Raw genomic sequence first — 19392 nt, 5'->3', positions numbered from 1 at the left:
CTAGCACAGGCTCCAAAGTGTTAAGTCCAAATGATGGTCCGACTGGTTCGGTGTTATCTGTAATAAGAATTGGAAACTCTGAAGGGAGAACAAGGTTTGGAGGAAAAGAACTAATTTTAGATGTTACTCGGCATAAGGGCTGCTTTGGAATTGTTTAGCAGGCAGCTGAAGATTTTATTTCATGTCAGCCAAACAATTTAAAAGCCAGATAGTACCAAGTTCAGAGCTAAATGTGAAGGACTAAAAGATAAAGACTGTTCTATCTCTGTTCTGTATGTCTTAAATTTCCTGGACTGGCCCCATCATTAGAGCAGACCCAGCAATCTTTTGGAAGTAAAATCTTGAACATGTCCACAGGTCTGTGGAGCTTTCCCATTCAGTCAGAGGTCACCAAGAGACCAAACGTTGAAAAGCAATCACATCCTGCATAGCACTAGGTACCAGTAGTCTCTTAAAGCATGTAAGTACATGCTTGGTTGACACACAAAATTTCCACATTCCAGCCTTTTTCAGAAAATAAAACAGGATTCTTTGTAGCCCAGATGCTATGACAAGTTTGCCATTTGAAGAATAGTTTTGGTTTTTTATGGAAAATTTCTTGAAACATAAAGAAATTATTCATTTAGATTAGTCTTTTTGTATTACAGAAAGATTTAGATAAGGAATCAGGGAGCATCTTACTAAAGTATTAAAAAGATTGAGATAGACAATTAATGCTCAGCAAATATCCATTCACTCTCAAATATTTCACAGACTCCTTTATGTTAGTTTCATGTGAAAATATGTGACTAACACTATGATTTGGCGTGGACTTTGTATTATTGTGGGCTGGGGCAGTGAGACGTTCCAGCCATATTCTATGGCTCTCTCTTTCTCTGCTGCCAGTAACTTTAAGGTTATGTGCAATGTGAGACAGAGCTTAGAAATGCAGGACAGCGCCCCAACTGACACTGGACTTTGTATGCAAAACAAATTTTTATTTGGTTATGCCATGGAGAATTTAGGCACAATATCTTGCTGCTGCTATTGTTTGTCAACATTGTGGGATTTCTACAGAGCTCAAATGGACAGCACAGCTCCATGTGAGCAAGCATTTCCTCATGTTGAGTCTTTGTATAAAGTATGCTGGTGGAAAATGATCAGCATTTCGATGAAAAGTTTAGAAGTCCATTGCTCTACATTGTGTCAATATTATTCTTGTCTTAGTTGAAATCATCATAAAATTGCATAGACTATATCTTTTTCTTTTTTATTATTACATGTTTGCATGAAGTTTACAATCATTTGAGGAGTAGGCACATATACGTAACACAGCTTATTTCTTTTTTTGGGGGTTTTTTTTTGGTACTGGGGATCGAACTCATGTCCTTAGCTTGCGAGGCAGGCGGTGGAACCACTGAGCTAAATCCCCAGCCCTCTTATTTTAATCTCCTTTCCATTTCTCCCTCAGTTCTCCTCTGTTTGAAAAGGTTGTTTTGTTTTCAGTACTGGGGATCAAACCCAGGGCCTTCACACTGAGCTGCATTCCCAGTCCTTTATTTAATTTATTTTTATTTTGGGACAGGTTCTTGCTACATGGCTAAATTGTCCAGGCTGGGCTTGAACTTGCAATCCTCCTGCCTCACCTCCATTACAGGTGTGTGCCACTACACCCAGCCAAAATTGTTTAACAACTCACACTATATTCACATTCCAAGAGTATGGAGTTTACTGCTCACTATGTCAGATAGGTCTGTGACAGGGAACAATTGTCACATTTCAGAAGTTGAAAGAACTATAATTTTCTAATTACATGGTATTGTTTTAAATTTTAAAATGATAGAAGATAATCAGATAATGGGACATTATTGAGAGGATTACTTCCAGGCAATAAGTATAAAAAGAATATGTGCAATTAGAATTCTTTAGGTTTTACACAGAAGTTGCACAAGTTTGTGCTAGCAGACATCTTGTTTAGAAGTTTCTAAGAAAAAGAAAATTCAGAGTCACAGTTCACACTGTTTTAGGCTGTGGGCACTAGTAAACATGTTTCACTACGTAACCTGTTAGTCAACATTCAGCTCATTCTTTTCAATAAAGAATGTCAAATTCTAAGTGGGAAATTAATACATTGAATTGTTAAAGCCATTTAACTGACATGGGGAAGGGCCTGAAACCGTCCTCACCTGAGTAATGGGGGTAAAGTCGGGACATAATTAGTATGGAGAAAAGAGCTGGGAGAGTTTTGGAAAGGGTAAGCGGATGTTTTTGCAATTCGTTAGGGTGCAGGTTGTATGGATCCTACTTTCATATGTTTAATAAACTGCCATATATTAGGAGAAAAACTAAAATTGTTGCTCTACAAAAAGGCCAAATGTAGACAATTTCACAAAGTTCCACCTAATGCAATAGAAAATACAGTTATCTCTGAATTATTTCCTTAGGCTAAAACTTGAGAAAGTTTTTCGAATTTTCAGAAGTGAAAGTTTAGGCTAAAATAATATAAAACGTTCTCTACAGATGTTCAAAAGCATATAACTGAAATATTTCATCCTATCATAGAGTTCATATAAGAATTCCAATATTTAAATTTGAGGTTGGGTATAAGAATGTTACTTATCATTTAATTTCTATGGTTTCTAATATTTTCATAACTTTTAAAGCATTCTGGTACAGATGTCCTTTAGTATTACTTTCTCAATTTAAAGGTTCATTTTCAGATCAACAGTAGAACTGAAAAAAGAAAAGAAAAAGAGAATGCGCACGTGCATACATACATACACAGCAAGCATCAGAGGTGTTCGACTTGTTTAGAATGCCCCTGGCATTCCCTATTATGATCATCTTGAAATTCCTTATAACTTATGAACAGAGTGTCTACATTTTAATTTTGCAGTGGGCCCTGAAAATTATGTAGCCAATCTTGAACACATGGTCTTCTTAAATTTGTATGAAGATTAAAATGATAAATGAACATTAATTGCAAGCCATCAAAAGCTAGTTTATCATTTTAAATTACATTTAGTAATTGTCCTTCTGTAACAAAGTTTATTTCTCCAAAGATCATTTTGTAATAACTATTAAATAATCTATGTCAATGTATGTTTGGGAAACACTGAAAATTTTCTAAAACCTTTCTGATATTTTATATATCAGTTAATCATAACATATTTCCAAAAGTGTAAATAAAAAGTAATTACAGAAGAAAATCTGGGAAAGGCAAAAAACCTTTCATGACATTTCAATTCAATTTCCTGAAAATAGATATCCATGAAACAAAAACTAAAGAACAGCAGGAAAATGCACCACTATTGTGGTTACAGCTTCTAGGCAAACCATTAAAGTGACAACTAGATACAGGTAGCAACAGATGGATCAACCATCAAGAAAAGCTAAATTAAATCAAGTGAAAAATCTCAAATGAGGTAAGTGTTCAATGCAAAGGAAAAAGAATAAAACTCACATCTGCTTACATGGTGATGAAAGGAAAGATTCTGCTGAAAATTTAGACTGAAAATTAAGACGCAGGCAAGACAAGCTGTGTACATTCATCCAATAAACAGAAAAGAACAAACTGGTGGATCAACGCCAATTTTAATTTTTTAATCCTCAAAAGAAAGACAATTAAGATCATGGTTGATAGAGTCTCTACAACATATCAAGCAACCCAGCCAAAATTCTAGAAAGACCCAAAACTTACTAAATTTTAAAACAAATTGCTCGTTTGTGTTTCGCTTTTCTTTTCTTTTCGTGGTGCTGTGGATCAAACTCAGCGCCTGCTGGGTGAGCACTCTGCTGCTGATCTACATCCCCAGCTCACATTTCTGTGTCTTAAAGAACATATACATAACTGCCCAGTTGTTTTCTACTGTACAAAGCCAGCTGACGAAATCCGAAAGTTCCTATGATAGCTTTACAGACATTTACATAAATGAACAAACCCTTTAATGAATTAAGAATGTGATTTCAAATTGCATATTTTATTATAAAAGAGGTGATGCAGGAGCACTGAAGCAGATTACCAGAACAAGAAAGAAATGTGGCGCCTGCTCAACTCAGACTTCTGGACTTCAGACCAGACCGGGACTGTGGTGATGGAAACTGAATTCAGCTGTCCTATTTTGGACTTAATTATTATAAAAAGAGTACTCAGAGAAAAAAAATAAAAAGTATTTCTATTTGTGCCACTGGTATTGAGGAGACAGTCTGTGAAACACTGTTACTGCCCTAGTGGCTCGTGTTATGTCCATGGCCTCTCATGTCAGGTTTCCCTCCTCTTCCTCCTCACATCTTTCCTCCTTTCTTCTCAGATCTCAGGCATGCTGTGGCTAGATTTTTTTCTCTACTTTATGCTTACTGTCTTCCAAAATTGATCTTTGATGTTGTTGTGAGCCTAGATGATGTTTCAATACAAGCGAACAGGGTGTATAGTTTTCAAAAGCCAGGGTTGCAAGGTCAGAGAGTTCTGAAGCCCCCTGTGTGTTTGCTTCCAGAAGTTTTCTACCTGACACTGTAAAATTCTGGAATTCTTGTTCGGGCCTCATCTTTAAATGTGACCTGAGCACAATGAAGAGTCTCCTCCTAGCCAGCTTTGATATCATCAAGAGGCTCCTTTATAGCCTTGAAATGTGCAATGTGACTGATTGTTTGCTGTCAAAACAAACCGACACAAAACTCTTTGGGCTTTTCACTCTGGCCTCCCATGCTTAAATGTAACTCAATCTCACTTGGTTAATGGAGGAACATTCTATCAAACCAATTATATCTAAACACAGATATTCATTATTTTATGAAGTCATGAAGAGATATTCCATGTAATTCCTCCTACTTGATCCCACAGGGACAATCATGCTAAAATTGAATTAGCATAAACACAGGTAGAGTGAATGGTTTTAAAGGCATTTACAAAAACATCAGCCAGCATCTCTGAGTGAAGCAGATCTTTAGAAACCAGTTCATCAGGGGCTATAGTAGAGAAGAGAGTGGCTCACACATTACCAGAAGTATTAGAAATGACCAAATATTTTACATTACTGTTCCTGCTGAGAGGGTATAAAGGGAAATGAACTCAATCAAATGATCATTGAGTTCAAACTAAGAGTTCAATAACAAAACACACTGAGAGTACATGAATAAGTATTAGTCCACTTGCAAAATCAGAAGCCCTCAGTTTATTTCACTTACATCTATTTATTAATTTTGAGAGCGAGAGTCTGTACTTTAGGTACCTCAAGATTATCTCTTGAACACATTCATATTCTTGTCTGTTGAGGAATCTTATTAAAGAGAGTAATTATTATCAAAGAATCTATATTTCCCATGACTCCATTTCCATTTTTCCATCCCAGTGATAAACTTCATGAGTTGGGAGGATCAGGGAAACATGTTTCTTCTTCTATGTTATTGGTTTTAATAGGTTTTTTACTTGAACAATTTCTAAGTATGAAGTATAAGAAACTAAAATATGCAGTATGTTTGGAAATGTTCATAGGCTGTAAACAAAACTTCACACATGTAAAGACTTTCCAGATTGAAACTAGGACTAGTCCATTTCCCAAATAACCTCTATTTTTCTAAAGACAAAAAATAAAAAACAAAACAAGAGCACATTGATACTGAAAATTCTCATAAGCTATAAATGTTCTGATTATCCTATATTTCTGTCTTGTTGAATGTTTTATATATGAACTTAATACATAAATAGCAGGAAAACATTGTTATTAAATGCTAATGCAGAATTTTAAATTTGCTAGCATTCCTAGAAAGGCAAACTGCTACTAGTAAATTATATTTACAGAGTAATCTTGTGTACTGCAATGAAGTGAGAAATCCAAGATATTGAGACCTCAAGAAATGATTATTTAAGTGATTTAATTATAGCGCATGTTTTTCTACTGATAATGTTATAATTATGCTTTAATAAACCAATCCTACCAATATAATTAGATTCCCAGTGTTTAACACAAAAATCCAATTTAATTTGTAGCACAAACTAGTTTTTCAAGTACAATTTCTGTTAGTAATATAGTTTGATTTTATAGTTTGTTAAAATGAATCAGAATCTGCATCACTGGGTATCATTGAAATTATACTGTTTTTATATCCGAATATTACCAATATCGCCAATGGAAATATTGAGATTATTTCTTATATGATAAATTAAAAGGACATGACTTTCCTAGTCTAACAAATCCTAAGTATAAGATTTTCATATTTGCAAACAAAGATGGCTCATAAAGCATATGGTTTTGCACTGTTTTTAAAAAAACCTTATTAAACAAGAACAATGTTTTGGGGTTTTTTTCTCTCTGTTTTTAGACAGGCTCTTGCTATGTAACCCAGGATGACCTGGAACTTGCGATCTTTCTGCCTCAGCCTCCCAAGTGCATGCACCACCGTGTTTGGATAAACAAACAAGAACAATGCTGATTTTATTACTTTAAAATCTTTAAGAAAATATTGCTAGATTTGACCATGTTTTAGAAAATATGCACACTCAGCCCGATCTCCATCTGTGACGGAGGGATAGTCCTCACAAACTGACTTCTGTCTATGCTATATGACTCTGCTTTGGTCAAAGAGGTATTCTAGAGGGTCTCATGCCCCCACAAAATTGGCATGATGTTTGCACAAATGGGCTTGCACTCCTGACTTTCGCCAGCACAATCACAGGCTTTAGGTGTTGTGAGTGTGAAGGGTGACACACAGGAACAACAGGTAGAAGACGAGCTTCAGCTAGAAGCCAACATTAGCTGAGCCCAGCCTCGACTATCTGAATTGCAGTCAGCCAGAGTGCATGCACAAGAAAAAGAATTATCACTGATGTACTTTACAAAATTTGAAGAGACACAAAATCACTGTGGCAATCGGAGACCTATGCAAAGATGTTGTTAGCTGGCTGTGGTAAGCCCTATCTTCTCTGGAGGTTGAGGCAGGTAGATCATGTCTGAGGATAGCCTGGGCAACACAGCGAGACCCTTAAAAAATAATACTGGAGATGTACCTCAGTGGTACAGTCCTTACCCAGTGTTCGTGAAGCCCTGAGTTCATTCTCCAATATCAAGAACAGAAAAAGTCATTATTCACCAGTTCTTTTATTTAGTCAAAACATCTGCTACGCGCAATCAAAATACCTTTTAAACAAAAAATAGCTGTGTTGTAATTGAAGTAAATGGTGTCATTATATCCTATCAAATAACCTCTGATAGTTCATTTTACTTTCAATTGCAATGGAATACTTTACATTCCTGGAAGTGGCAAATTCACTGAGGCTGTGTCAGAAATTTTACTGTCAGCCCCACAAAATGGATCTCTGCTTTTTTTTTTTTTTTTTTTTTTTGGTATGAAGGATTGAACTTGTGTCCTTGCGCTTGCACAGCACGCGGCGAAACCACTGAGCTAAATCCCCAGCCTGGATCTCTGCTTTAGTTGCTTACTATGGGAATGTTTGCTTTTTTTGAGCTCTGGGTTTTAGTATTTTGGCAAGTGGGTATTTTATCAGTTAATTTTATATACCCAATACTTGAGAGCACTAAATTCATAATAGGACCTCACTAATGAGTGTTGAAGAAAGTAAATAGATTATTTTAAGCTTTCTCTCACCAGTAACCTCAGAAACAAGCAAGAGCGTACCTGAAATAGGTGTTATATGTAAAATATAATCACTTTTATCAATGTCTTTGTTTTATCATTTTTGTACCCCATGTATTAATCATTATATTTATACATAGTGGGTAGTAATTCAATGTTTGATCAGTATATGAATGAATGAAAGGAACAATATAAGAACTTCAAAAGTATAACCCAAGAATGAAAGCATGCCATTGGTCATTATGGTTTTAAGTCATGACTCTTAGTAGATAATTAAGAAAATTTACTTTCCTGTTCTGTTTAAATTTCACATACAGTGGTCAAGCCAATGGTGAATTTTATTCACTTTTCAATAGATATATTTTGAATAACTCTATGTTCCATGACATAGTGAATATACTCAAAGATATAACAATGCCAGTTTTAATCCCTTGTTACAAATCCAACAAATGTATTAAAGATTGAAATAAATTTGAAAAGATCAGGAAAAGAAGCCTTTTTGAAGATTATCCTTTAATGAATTAATTCAGAAACATGAGAAAATAGACTACCGATGAGATTTGTGAACCAAACACGAAGGTAACCCTTATAGCAAGCCTATTGTACACTGAAATGATATATAATTTTGCTACTCAATCCTGATGAAGGATAACACAATATACTTAAATCAGAATTAATATGAATAACTTGCTTTGATATGCTTAAAATGTTTCATATATTTTAAGATAAAAATTATGAAATTTAAATTTTGTACACAGTGCAAACAAATATTTCTAAAATCTGTAGAAATAAGGTCTTCATGTCAAGATCTATTAAATAGCCTAAGAACACATTTATTTTCTATAAATTTTAATCATCTTCTCTAATGATGTGGTTCTTTCACAAAAATCTTGAAAGGGTTTTCTTATTAAATTAAAAATGAATATATACAATAGAAAGCTACTAGGATAGAGTGAAGATTGTAACTATCTTGTTTCATTACATATATCTTATAAATTAAAAATTAGACCATATTTTAAAAGCTGACAAGCACATTTACTTTTAGAAGATTAAAAGAAAAGGAGTACTGAAGAAAGTTAAATTAGATTTTACCATCTTCTTAATGAATTTCATTCTTAGTTTGATAATACATTTCATGACATAAAATTTCAAAATGATCACTTTCAGAAATACTAACTGACCCACACTGTAGATATGTATATAAATGCCGATTCAAACTCACTACAAAATGTATGATTTGTTTTATTTCTGATGAAGCCAATTAAGCCTCTATCACATCAAAACTTATATGCATAAGACCCATCACATTTTGTAAGGTTTTTATACTGCATATTTTAATTTTATTGTAAAACTTTTAGTCAAACATTTAAATGCTGTTTCATATAACATTTATTTCACTTCTTTAATATTCTATGCTTAAGAGACTTTCCCGTTGATCTCCAGCCAGCATTCTTCTCTCTTAAGTCAGCCAACTTTCTGGATTCATTAACTGCTTCAAAACTACAGGGGGCCATCTGGTTAAGTGGCACTGAACTGCAAGAAATAGAACCAGAAAGGGCTGTGCTCTGACAAATTACATCTTCAGAGCATATTCATAAAATGACAGTCAAGTGATTAGAGTACATTTATGGAGTCTGTAAAATATTATGGACTTGTTATATACCTGCTGAAAGCTAAGATTATTCATGAGCCAGTCAAAAACTATGCATGACAAAGGAGGGCTTAGAAAAAGCATTAGAGGAACTGTTTTTCATGCCAAACCTTGGGACAAGTGCCACTTGAAATTGACACTTGCCAGAAAAAACTACACCTAGACCAGCACATTAGAAATAGCTGTTTGATTTGGAAGCCATATGAACTACTATGACCCTAAACACCCAGAATTCAGTGGAGTGTGGGAGAATTGTGAAGGTTAATTCAACAGCCATGCAAAGCTAGTGGAGGGGTTTCCATGGAGCATTTAGTTAGAGCAAAAAGATCAGCCATATTCAAACTGAAAAATTACTCAACTTTGTGAGATATGACTCAGCATACTGAAATCAGAGAAAATAAAATTTATAGTTAGAAATAATCAAGACTAATAGGAAAATCTAGATATTTGGCTACAGAAAATGAGTACCTTTCTGGTCTTCATTATTTGTATGCAACATATTTTGTTTGTTTCCTGCCTGTGAAAAATTTTAATGTTTTCTCAGCACCAATATTCTAAAATTTCACAATAATGGTAGATAAATGACCAAACATGCACATGTTTACATTTGTTGTAATGATTACTCAGTGGACTCAATCTGGAGTTATGACTTCAGTCCTGAAAATAACTCATATATTACTTACTTCCTAAGATAATTCTCTCCATTTACTTGGCTCTTTTATCTTAAATTCTTATAATTTGGATCTCTGACAGTAAAGTGCAATGTCTCACTATTTTAATCCCTATTTTCTTCTCTTGTATTATATTATTTCTTGGACTATTTCCTTGACTTTATCTGCAAACTATTCTGAATTTTTAATTTTTGTTTTTAACAAATAATTAATTTTTTAAACTGGTTCTCTTATCGATCTTTGGGAAGCAATTATACAGTGATTGATTGTATAGTGATTATACTGTACAACTGTACTGACTGACCATTGATATTGGGTATTAGAAGCTATCTGGAACTTATCATGTTAGGATAGTGTACAATAGATGATTTTACCACCATTTAACTAGATGGTAAGACAGCTTCTCAATTGGTGGAGCCTAATCAGTCTGTGGAATTATTTTCTCTAGAATTTATCATTTTCTCTACAGAATAATCATCTCATTTTCTGTTTTGGCAATGTATATTCAAATGCCAGCATTCTGAAAACAGATGGATTAGTATGTGGATTTTCACTTAGTTCCACTATTTCCTGCTTTGTGGTTCATTTTGCTCTACATTATGTCTGGATTTATGAGTCAGGCTCCTTCCTGGTGCAATTTTTCCCCCAGAAAATACTGCAAGGGAATAAGAGAGTAATTTAGGGTGCAGTGCTGTCTTGGGGAGTTTTGTCACTCAGGTTTCCATCATGCTACCTGGTACTTCCTGTACCCCAGGTATTATCAGTGAATTGTCTCAGTTTTTACAAGTAAATTTCTCTGCATTATATTGCAATTTCTGCTCTTCATGCCAATACCATTCCTTTAACTTCTCTGCATGTTTCAAAATGTACTGAACTTTTCCCTTATAAGTTAATATATTTACATTTGTATACTTCCACTTTTGAGAGAATTTAGAAAAGAGATGCACATATGGTCAAATTTCCACATTTAAACAAACAGTCCAAGAAACTGGATTTCATAGCAGCATGGTGGTCATTAAATTGTTTTAAATGGGCACTGACACAACCAGTCTACTAATGACTGGTAAAAGTCTATTGGATTCTGCTGCAAAAGATAACTAGTGACTTTTACAAGGTTACATAAACTAGGTTGCAACGTGTAATGCAATGAATGTAAGAGAATTAGAGATGGCAAATATAAGTAACTGTCTTGAGCCTTTTTGTGGACCAGTGACTGTAGGTCTGGTTTGAAAATTATTGTCCTACTATAAATAGGATTTCATGGTGATCTCAACAAATATGGTGGCCATGAAGTAAAAAGGGGAAAGACAGGTTAAAAAGACAATTGATGAAAGAACAGTGATTGTTTACTAGTAAAAAAGAAGAATTCAAGTGGCATTCAAGGTATAAACTTGGGCAACTGGCAAGAGCAGAAGAGGGTTCAAATTAGGAAAAGAGGGTAGCAATTAAAACGGAACTCAGGTCTGGCCATCTTGAATTTGAACCTTCATGTTGCTTGCCCGTACAAAGGTAGATCACAGTGTCTGAGACACTGAGGAAACATTCTAGAATAAGATAAATAGTTGACTCTGGAGAAGCCATGGAAAAGAGGAGAAATGGTGGAGAACAAGAAAATAAAGAGATTGGATAAAATCACAGAAGATTTTAAAGAAATTAAACTAAGAAATACACAAAGATCCTGGACCGAGAGCACTCAGAAAGATTGTTGGAAAGTTGGGAGAGTACAACACAGAGAAGGGGGCAAGCAATGTAGCGCAATGACAGTAAGTGATCATATGTGATAAGAACTGATCAGCACTGTTGGATTCTAAGCAGAAAAAAAGATAAGCCATGAGCAAACCAAGAGAATTTCACTGGCAGGATGAAGGCAGTGATCTCACAGCATCGTGCTGGGGATTAACAGTGGGGTGGAATTACAGTGGCACAGCTGATAAAACTTTGCAGATACTCTGAAATCAAGGAAAAGATTACAATTATCTAGCATACTGAAAAACCATCAGTGTCAACAGAATAAGCCTTCAGTAAACTAGTAATGGTACCTGTAAGTATAAGGGAATGTTCTCTATACAAAAGAAAATTGATGTTTTAATAAAGTATGAAATTATTATAAATAATAATTTATTAATATTTATCATGTAATTGGAATCAGGTAATATACTTTTCTTTATTTTTTATTTCAATTAACATAATATTTTCAAAGTTAAGCCACAATGTAGCATGTATTATTTCTTCAGTCCTCTTTTTGGCTGAATAATAATTCATTCTTTGGATAAATCACATTTTATTCATTTATCAGTTCATGAATATCTGAGTTACTTCAAATTTTTGGATATTATGAATATTTCTGTTATGCATGCATGCACAAGTTTTATTCTTCTCTCTTGAAGATAGGGAACTGCTTGAATTATATAGTAATTCTAGGTTTAATCTCTAAATGGGTCATCATAACAATCTGTTTTCCAAAACCTGTGCGGACTTTTACCTTCTCACCATTTAAAAAATAGTAGTGTTTAAAAGTAGAATTTGCTCATGTGCCTTGAGCGAACTCAGAAGTCATGCTCCTGAGCACACGGCTCTGTTGTGATCATACAGATGTTTTATTGAGACTTAAGGAAAGAATTATTGTTGTTTGGGGGTTTTTTGGTTGATGTTTTTGAAGTTATCAAATGAAAATACTGTACAAGTATCTTCTACATGTAATAATTTCTGAAAGAACTTATTTTAATTTTTAAAAATGAATCTGAGGGGCCGGGGATTTAGCTCATTGGTGCTGCCGCCTGCCTTGCAAGCGGGAGGATCTGAGTTCGATCCCCGGTATCAAAAAAAAAAAAAAAAAAAAAAAAGAATCTGAATTTATTAGGAGCTGGCTGTAATTTGAAACTTCAATTTGTGAAATGAGTCATATTTGCCTTTATTTGTGACAGAATGCTATAAAGGTTTCAGCACATAAATGGCTATAGAGTTTCCTAATTAAATCAAAAAAAAAAATGTTATAATTTTCAAAGTTCTTTCAACATTTTTTATAAAGAAACTGCAGCTGTATAAATGGATCAGATCTTTGCAGGTAATGATAAGTGTAAGATCAGCAGCATGGGAGTGAATATAATCTTTTATTTAACATAAAACAATTAACTCTTTAACTAATAAAAAATAAATTACCAATGCCCAACCTAAATCCCATTACTTTCACAAAGATTTCTTAAACTTTCATTTCCAGTTGACTGTACACTAATTGAAATGGTTGTTTTATGCTGGCAATTGATTTTTTTTTAAATGAAAGAGCAAGCAGTGAAGTCAGTGCATTATACCAAGCACTCCAGAGAGCTGCTTTCTATTGAATTTACTCAAACAAACTAATTGCTGAATTCGATGACCATTCAAAGTTACTGAGTGTCTTTCAAGGGCTTCTTAGCCAAAAGATAACTACATGTGTTTTGGTCACTACTGCATGGCTAATTCAAAATCTAGAATTTTATGTCTTTCTGAAATATTAACATCATAAATCTGGGACATGAGTGCAGTGTTTAGTAGAGTCGAGAGGGAAGGAGTCCTAGTCCTTTTGTGCATTCCCCCGAACTAGGAAAGCACTCCGTAAAATTCAAGGAATTCAGAGTCAGTTGATATTACATGGTCAAATAATTTGCAATCACTCAATTGATTAACAGGCTCTATATTACAGTTACAAACTATTAAGAATAGGAAAAAATTCTAAAATGTATTTTATGGAAAGTTTAATGAGAAAATATTGAAAGATTTCAGAAATTGGGAACTTTAAGATAGTAATGTCTTTAGAAACTTTTGTTTATTTTTATGTGCAAACACTAATGACGTAACTATTCACTCACGGTTAATTAAGAACCTCTTCTCAGTCTACCTTAGGTCTAAAATTACTATTTATCATATTAGAATTCTAGGAATTTTCTTCTATATCTCATCTCTGTCTGAATCCAAAACATTGTGATCATTAGGATATATATTGTAAAATATCTAGTTATTATGTGCTGGTAAGAAATAGTTAAGATTATTGCTTTCCTCACAGTTAAAAATCAGATTTATTTTATACATAAAGACATCTTATAAAGAAGTTTTAGTTACTATAAAAATGAATATTTAATAAAAACTTAATATTCTTGTATGTATTGAAATTGTTACGTTTGAGGAAATAAAATGTTATTTGAATCCACTACTTTTAACAACATTGCAATACTTACTGGTTTTGCAGTACAAGAATTATAGAAAATTGCTATAATATTACTTTTTTATGTTTTCATATTCAAAGTAGGTAAATTAATTTCTAAGTGGGGCACTAGCATTCCCAACTAAGCAGCTGGGATTTTAACTGTTGACATCATTTTCTTAAAAAAGGATACATGTTATTTAACATTTAAAGATAAATTGCTGCATAACTGTAAGCTTTTTGCTGACAAGTATGCTATAAACAAACAATCAATATAAACAACAAGAGATTTCAAAATTGGTTTGCTAGGAAAGCAAATCTGAATTTTAAAAGTTTACATGGCTTTGCAATCAGATATCCTGAGAGGAATAAAGTGTTGTTTCCAATCTGTATCATCAAAGGGCAATTTAATCTGATATAAACACCTAAGAAAGTTAACGTTACACTTGAGTGAAGTTCTTCATTGGCAATTGGCTACACAGAATTTATCACAGTTGAGCTGCAAAGAATAGGCATTGTCTACCTCAGGAATAGGCTTTGGATTGTAAGAATGTTCTAGGAAGTATCTCTCAGTTGGTACAATGGCTTGTCCAAGAAAGGAGTCAGAACCCCAGGTGGAAAAATGGTATACATGTGTGAATCCCCTCTTTAAGTCTGCTTGTCTTAATTCAGAAGGACCTGCAGGTACAGTAAAGAGATGCTGAAAGGCCTGAGATAATCCTTGAGGACCAAACAACAATCATACCTTTTTTCAGCATTTTTTGAGAGAAACATAAATATAATGGTTTCTCTAAATGACAAAATAAAATTAAGGTTGCTCATGCCTCATTCTAGGAGTCTTCTCTCTATAAGGACTTGAAATTTTATAAACTGTCTTATAACTATAGTATTTATTGTGACTATCTTTAAACTTGCTTTTTTTCCCCCGGTACTGGGGATCGAACTCAGGACCTTGTGCTTGCAAGGCAGGTGGCACTGACCTAAATCCCCTGCCCTATCTTTTGACCATCTTTAGACACCAGCTCAGGCTAACGTTTCTAAAAGCTGCTACTTCTGTGTGGACCCCATAATGCTCCACACCACCCATATCTCCTGATCATCCATCTCCTACTTCAATTCCCCTCAATTCATGGAGAAATTCGACTTTACCTTCCATTTGCCTTTTGTGCGTACTACAATTTTCCTAGTGAGTAATTTGGTGGTCTTTATTAAAAATACTTCAAATCATTAACAAATATTCTTAGATACAATATCCAGAATGTATCAAAGGCAAAAAAAAAAGATTTATGTCTCTGGATATTCCTATTAGCAGTCTTTATTTTCATGACAAATTGGTAACAACTAATAAATCCATCTTTAAGTGACTGAATAAGTAAAACTGTAATTCTTCCACATGACAGAGTGAGATGCAAGCAGTGACAGCCATTTGGTAAATAATTTTATGCCATGAAAAATGTTTCTGTCATGTGTTGTAGGTGAGCAGTTGAAGTTGGAAAGCCAAATGTACTCTATAATCCCAACTTCACTTTGTAAGAAGTTAAAGTATTGACCCACTAATATGAATACTTACATGTAGAAAAAAGCCTTGCAGGTTTATTCTGTAGAGTAAGTTTCTGTTTTGTAACATTATATGTATTTTTCTACTTTTTCTTTCAATTTTCCTAATTCAATTTTCAGCAACGAACACTGTTTATTCTTTGGTAAGAAAAATTAAGTGATATTAAATATCATGTCTGTCCTAGATGAACCTTCTAAGTATGTACAAGGTACCAAATTCATTTACTAAAACATTTACACCATTCATAGATTTCTGTAAAGCACATTTTTTTAAACGATTTTATTGTCTTATATTCTCCTTTAAAAGCTCTGGTGTGAATTCATACTGTAGAGGAAAGAAGTGACTTCATAGTTTCACAGTTTAAATAGTATCTATATGCTAACAATTCTAATATACACCTCCAATCTGTGATCTCCACTGAATTTTGGGTGCTCCTCTTGGATGTCTAGGATACACTGTAGATTTAAGGGAACCACACCTGTACACCTACTCTTCTTCCAGAATTCCTCTGTTCACTTAATGACCATATCATCCTTCCACACCTAGTTGGAACTAACCTCATACAAGGAACTTCATAAGTATATGTTGAATAATTTTAATAAACTAGTTATTACAACACATTCAAAGTGGCATTTTCAAGGTAAAATCTCCACCCATGTGTTTAGTGATTAATTGTGGAAGTTATGGGGTGGAAAATGAGGTCAGATCAATACCAAGCCAAAAAGACAGGTGTTTGGAGGCTAACATATAGAGGCAAATTTTCTTCTAGAAAATAAATATGACTAGCTTATTTCCACATACATATCTATGGACAAAAAAACAAGAGAAGCATTTCTCTCTATTATTAAATGTGCTTTTTGTAGAACACAGTTAAGAAATGCACTAAATGTCGTTACAATAAAAAAGTTGTATCCAAACACTAAGTGATTATCTAAATCTGTGGATTCCCCTTTGAAATATGTTCTAGGATCTCCATCCTCTCTTGACCTATACTGTTCTCTAATTGATAAATTCTCACTATCAGCAGACCACTTTCTGTACCGTCTGCATAACCGACACTGTGGGGATTGTTTCTTGGCCCTTGATATCACACGGCACAACAGCAGCCCTAGCAAGGGCTCACACACATAACCAGCACTCAGAAGTTGGGCAAAATCAAAAACTTCTCTTTCTCTATAGGAGAGTCAGTTTATTTGAAAGAGCATGTTCTGAGGCATAGAAGGTTAATATTTTAGTGACACATGTTCAAAATATGACTTCCTGCCATCCTCTACAAAACCTAATTTTCAATCCTACCCTCCTAGTAGACTTTAAAAAGATAGACCTCAAAGGGGTATTGTATTTGATATTCTCTTGTAGCCCCAGAATAAAACTTAACTATGAATAATTGGAGATCTGCACACTCTTATAAAGATGAAAGAATGGGACTCAATCCCACACAGAAGCTAAAAGAAAAGTCAGTTTATGTCCTTCTGCCACCTTGGAAAGACTATGGCTTTGAAACTATGAACAAGAAAGGAGGAAAGTAAGGCTGACTGAGCAACCTACATATACCTTTGTGAATAAATTCTTATGTTCCTGCAGGCTTTCCTATATCTAAACTCCATTACAATTATCTACAAGTTTCCAATGTGCTTTCATTCCATATATCCCATAAAAACAGTTGGAATTCTTGCCAAATTGATATATATGTTTATGTATTCATAAACTATACATACTTTGTCACACTAATATATTACATGTTCTATATACCTTCCTACAACCAAAAGTATTTAGAGAACGAGATACAATAAATACACACTGAAGTTTTACCTTTTCCCTCTGCAATCAGCAGATTATATTGTTCACTCCCTGGGAAATGCTTAACTCACTTTAGAAGGCACTAAGATTTTGCTGTATTGCAGCAAAAGGAGCTGACCAGTATTATACCTGTGTATAATACTTTATCATATGTGTATTATACTGTTATCATCAACTGCATACTATAGTTTCAAATAACCTACATCTACACATCATGTCATAGTGGATGTTGTCATGAGGAGCCATCTCCACTGCAGTAGCAGCATCTGCTGCTGCTGATTCACAGCTGAATCAACATAACCCCACCCTGTGTCCAGTAGCATCATCCAGTGACTGGTTGGTGCAGGGGACTAAGGACACATCTACTCATCTTGAAATGCAACAACCTAGAGGGACCCTTCTAGCCTGAGTTCCCATTTGGTTAAACGGATGCCTCTGTTAAAACTATAGTTCAATTCTCTTCCTTCCTCTGCACAATTCTACTTTTCCCATTACCTGATTGACTGCAAGGGAACTTGACCACAAATACCCATCTTGATTCTTTTTCTGCAGAGCCATAAGATCCATGTTCATTAGCATGCACTAGAAGTCTATTTTGCTTGCATATCTAGTGCCTACTACATTGTCTATTGAGCCACCAGAAACTCAAGAATTGAGGCCATATCTCAAGGTGTCTTAAAGCCTCATGAGATTCTCGTTGAGTCTTGATCAATATCACCTGGAAGGTGACCAGACGAAATCTGGCAGAAAGAATGACTTCTCTTCCTCTGGGTGCCTGAGAGAGATCGGATGATGGATCTAGTGTCACTGCTTCTAGACAACAGACTTTCTCTGCTGTGCCATCTCAGGCCATCTTGTGGCAGCTCCAATGCAGACATGGCCCTTTTCTTCATTGTCATTTCACCTCCTATCCCACTCAAGGCTACTTGGTTCCAAGGAATGCTAGCACATGGCCCACGAGCAATCAAAAGTACCCAAGTTACCCTGGAAGTTCTTCTTTGAGGGAATTAATTTCAACTCCTTAGAGGCTGTAGTCCTAATGCTACTTTTCTCAATGGAACTGACTTTTGTAGCTCTCAACCAAAGTGAGAGTTTTGTTTTCCCAGTGGATGCAACAGAATAAGCACCATAGCCATTATCGTCTCCTGGTAGGGAGAAGCCTATTGTACTGGACACTAGCCCCTATACAGTCCTTACATGTCCTCTCCTTGAAATACAGAGATTCTCCTAAATATAGAGCCCAAAAAACTGGCCCTCCGGTAATGTAGGCTTTGCAGAACAATTATGAGATGCTTACTGGTGACTCTGGAATCCTTTATATACAAAGAAAATTCAGTACTATTTAGGTGTATTTTCTGACATAAAGTGTCAACTATCCATAGAATATTTTGCTTCAAAATGAAACTATATATGCACATAGATTGTTACAAATGTCTAGTAACTAAAAAAATAGTTTTAACCCTAAATAGCAGATGTGGTATTTACAACATGTAATATAATATTTAGTCTCAATTAATAGACTATTTCAACGAAATACTCTTTTGATAGGTACTTTCATCCTTCCTGTGTTATATATTAAAACAGAAGTATATACTCGGTTGATTAACAATATTAAAAGTAAAACAGTATGTGTATTTCACAATCATTAGGTAGATCATGAAATAACATGTGAACGATGATACAGTACAGGACATAAGTACTAAAAATGCAGATTACTCATTTACAACTTATAATTTATTGAGAATACAGAAACTTTCATAGCAAGGTTCACAGTGTGACCTGGAAGATAACCCCTGGAATCTTCTGTGTTCTGACATGTGTTTTCTTTAATGGTAATAATAGTGCAGTTTTTTCAGCGAGGATGACGTGTATCTTGAGACTCTTATTATTGAACTATTCGAGGTTATGGCTTGTTTTTCACAGATACGGACTGTTCTCCTGTTAATATACCATTGCACCACTGACC

The 19392-nt window shown here is 34.6% G+C and overlaps 1 protein-coding gene across 13 annotated transcripts in view; it reads right to left on the bottom strand.

Moving 5' to 3' along the window:
- Gpc5 (glypican 5) overlaps positions 1-19392 on the bottom strand; it is a 1453028-nt gene that overhangs the window by 929427 nt on the left and 504209 nt on the right. For 2 of the 13 annotated variants that reach the window (XM_087192998.1, XM_087192999.1), the window contains exon 7: positions 1-19392. This exon is cut by the window's left edge. The exons of the other annotated variants lie outside the window; for them this stretch is intronic. In XM_087192998.1, the coding sequence (XP_087049124.1) occupies positions 19330-19392 (63 nt within the window). In that variant the 3' untranslated portion in view covers positions 1-19329. 13 annotated transcript variants of the gene reach the window in all.

Source organism: Heterocephalus glaber, unplaced genomic scaffold (assembly GCF_053883595.1).
Source record: "Heterocephalus glaber isolate CG9 unplaced genomic scaffold, H.glaber_assembly_v1.0 deba00001577, whole genome shotgun sequence".
NCBI lineage: Eukaryota > Metazoa > Chordata > Mammalia > Rodentia > Bathyergidae > Heterocephalus > Heterocephalus glaber.
Note: the sequence above shows the minus strand (reverse complement) of the source record. Positions and strands in the feature narration are given on the sequence as shown.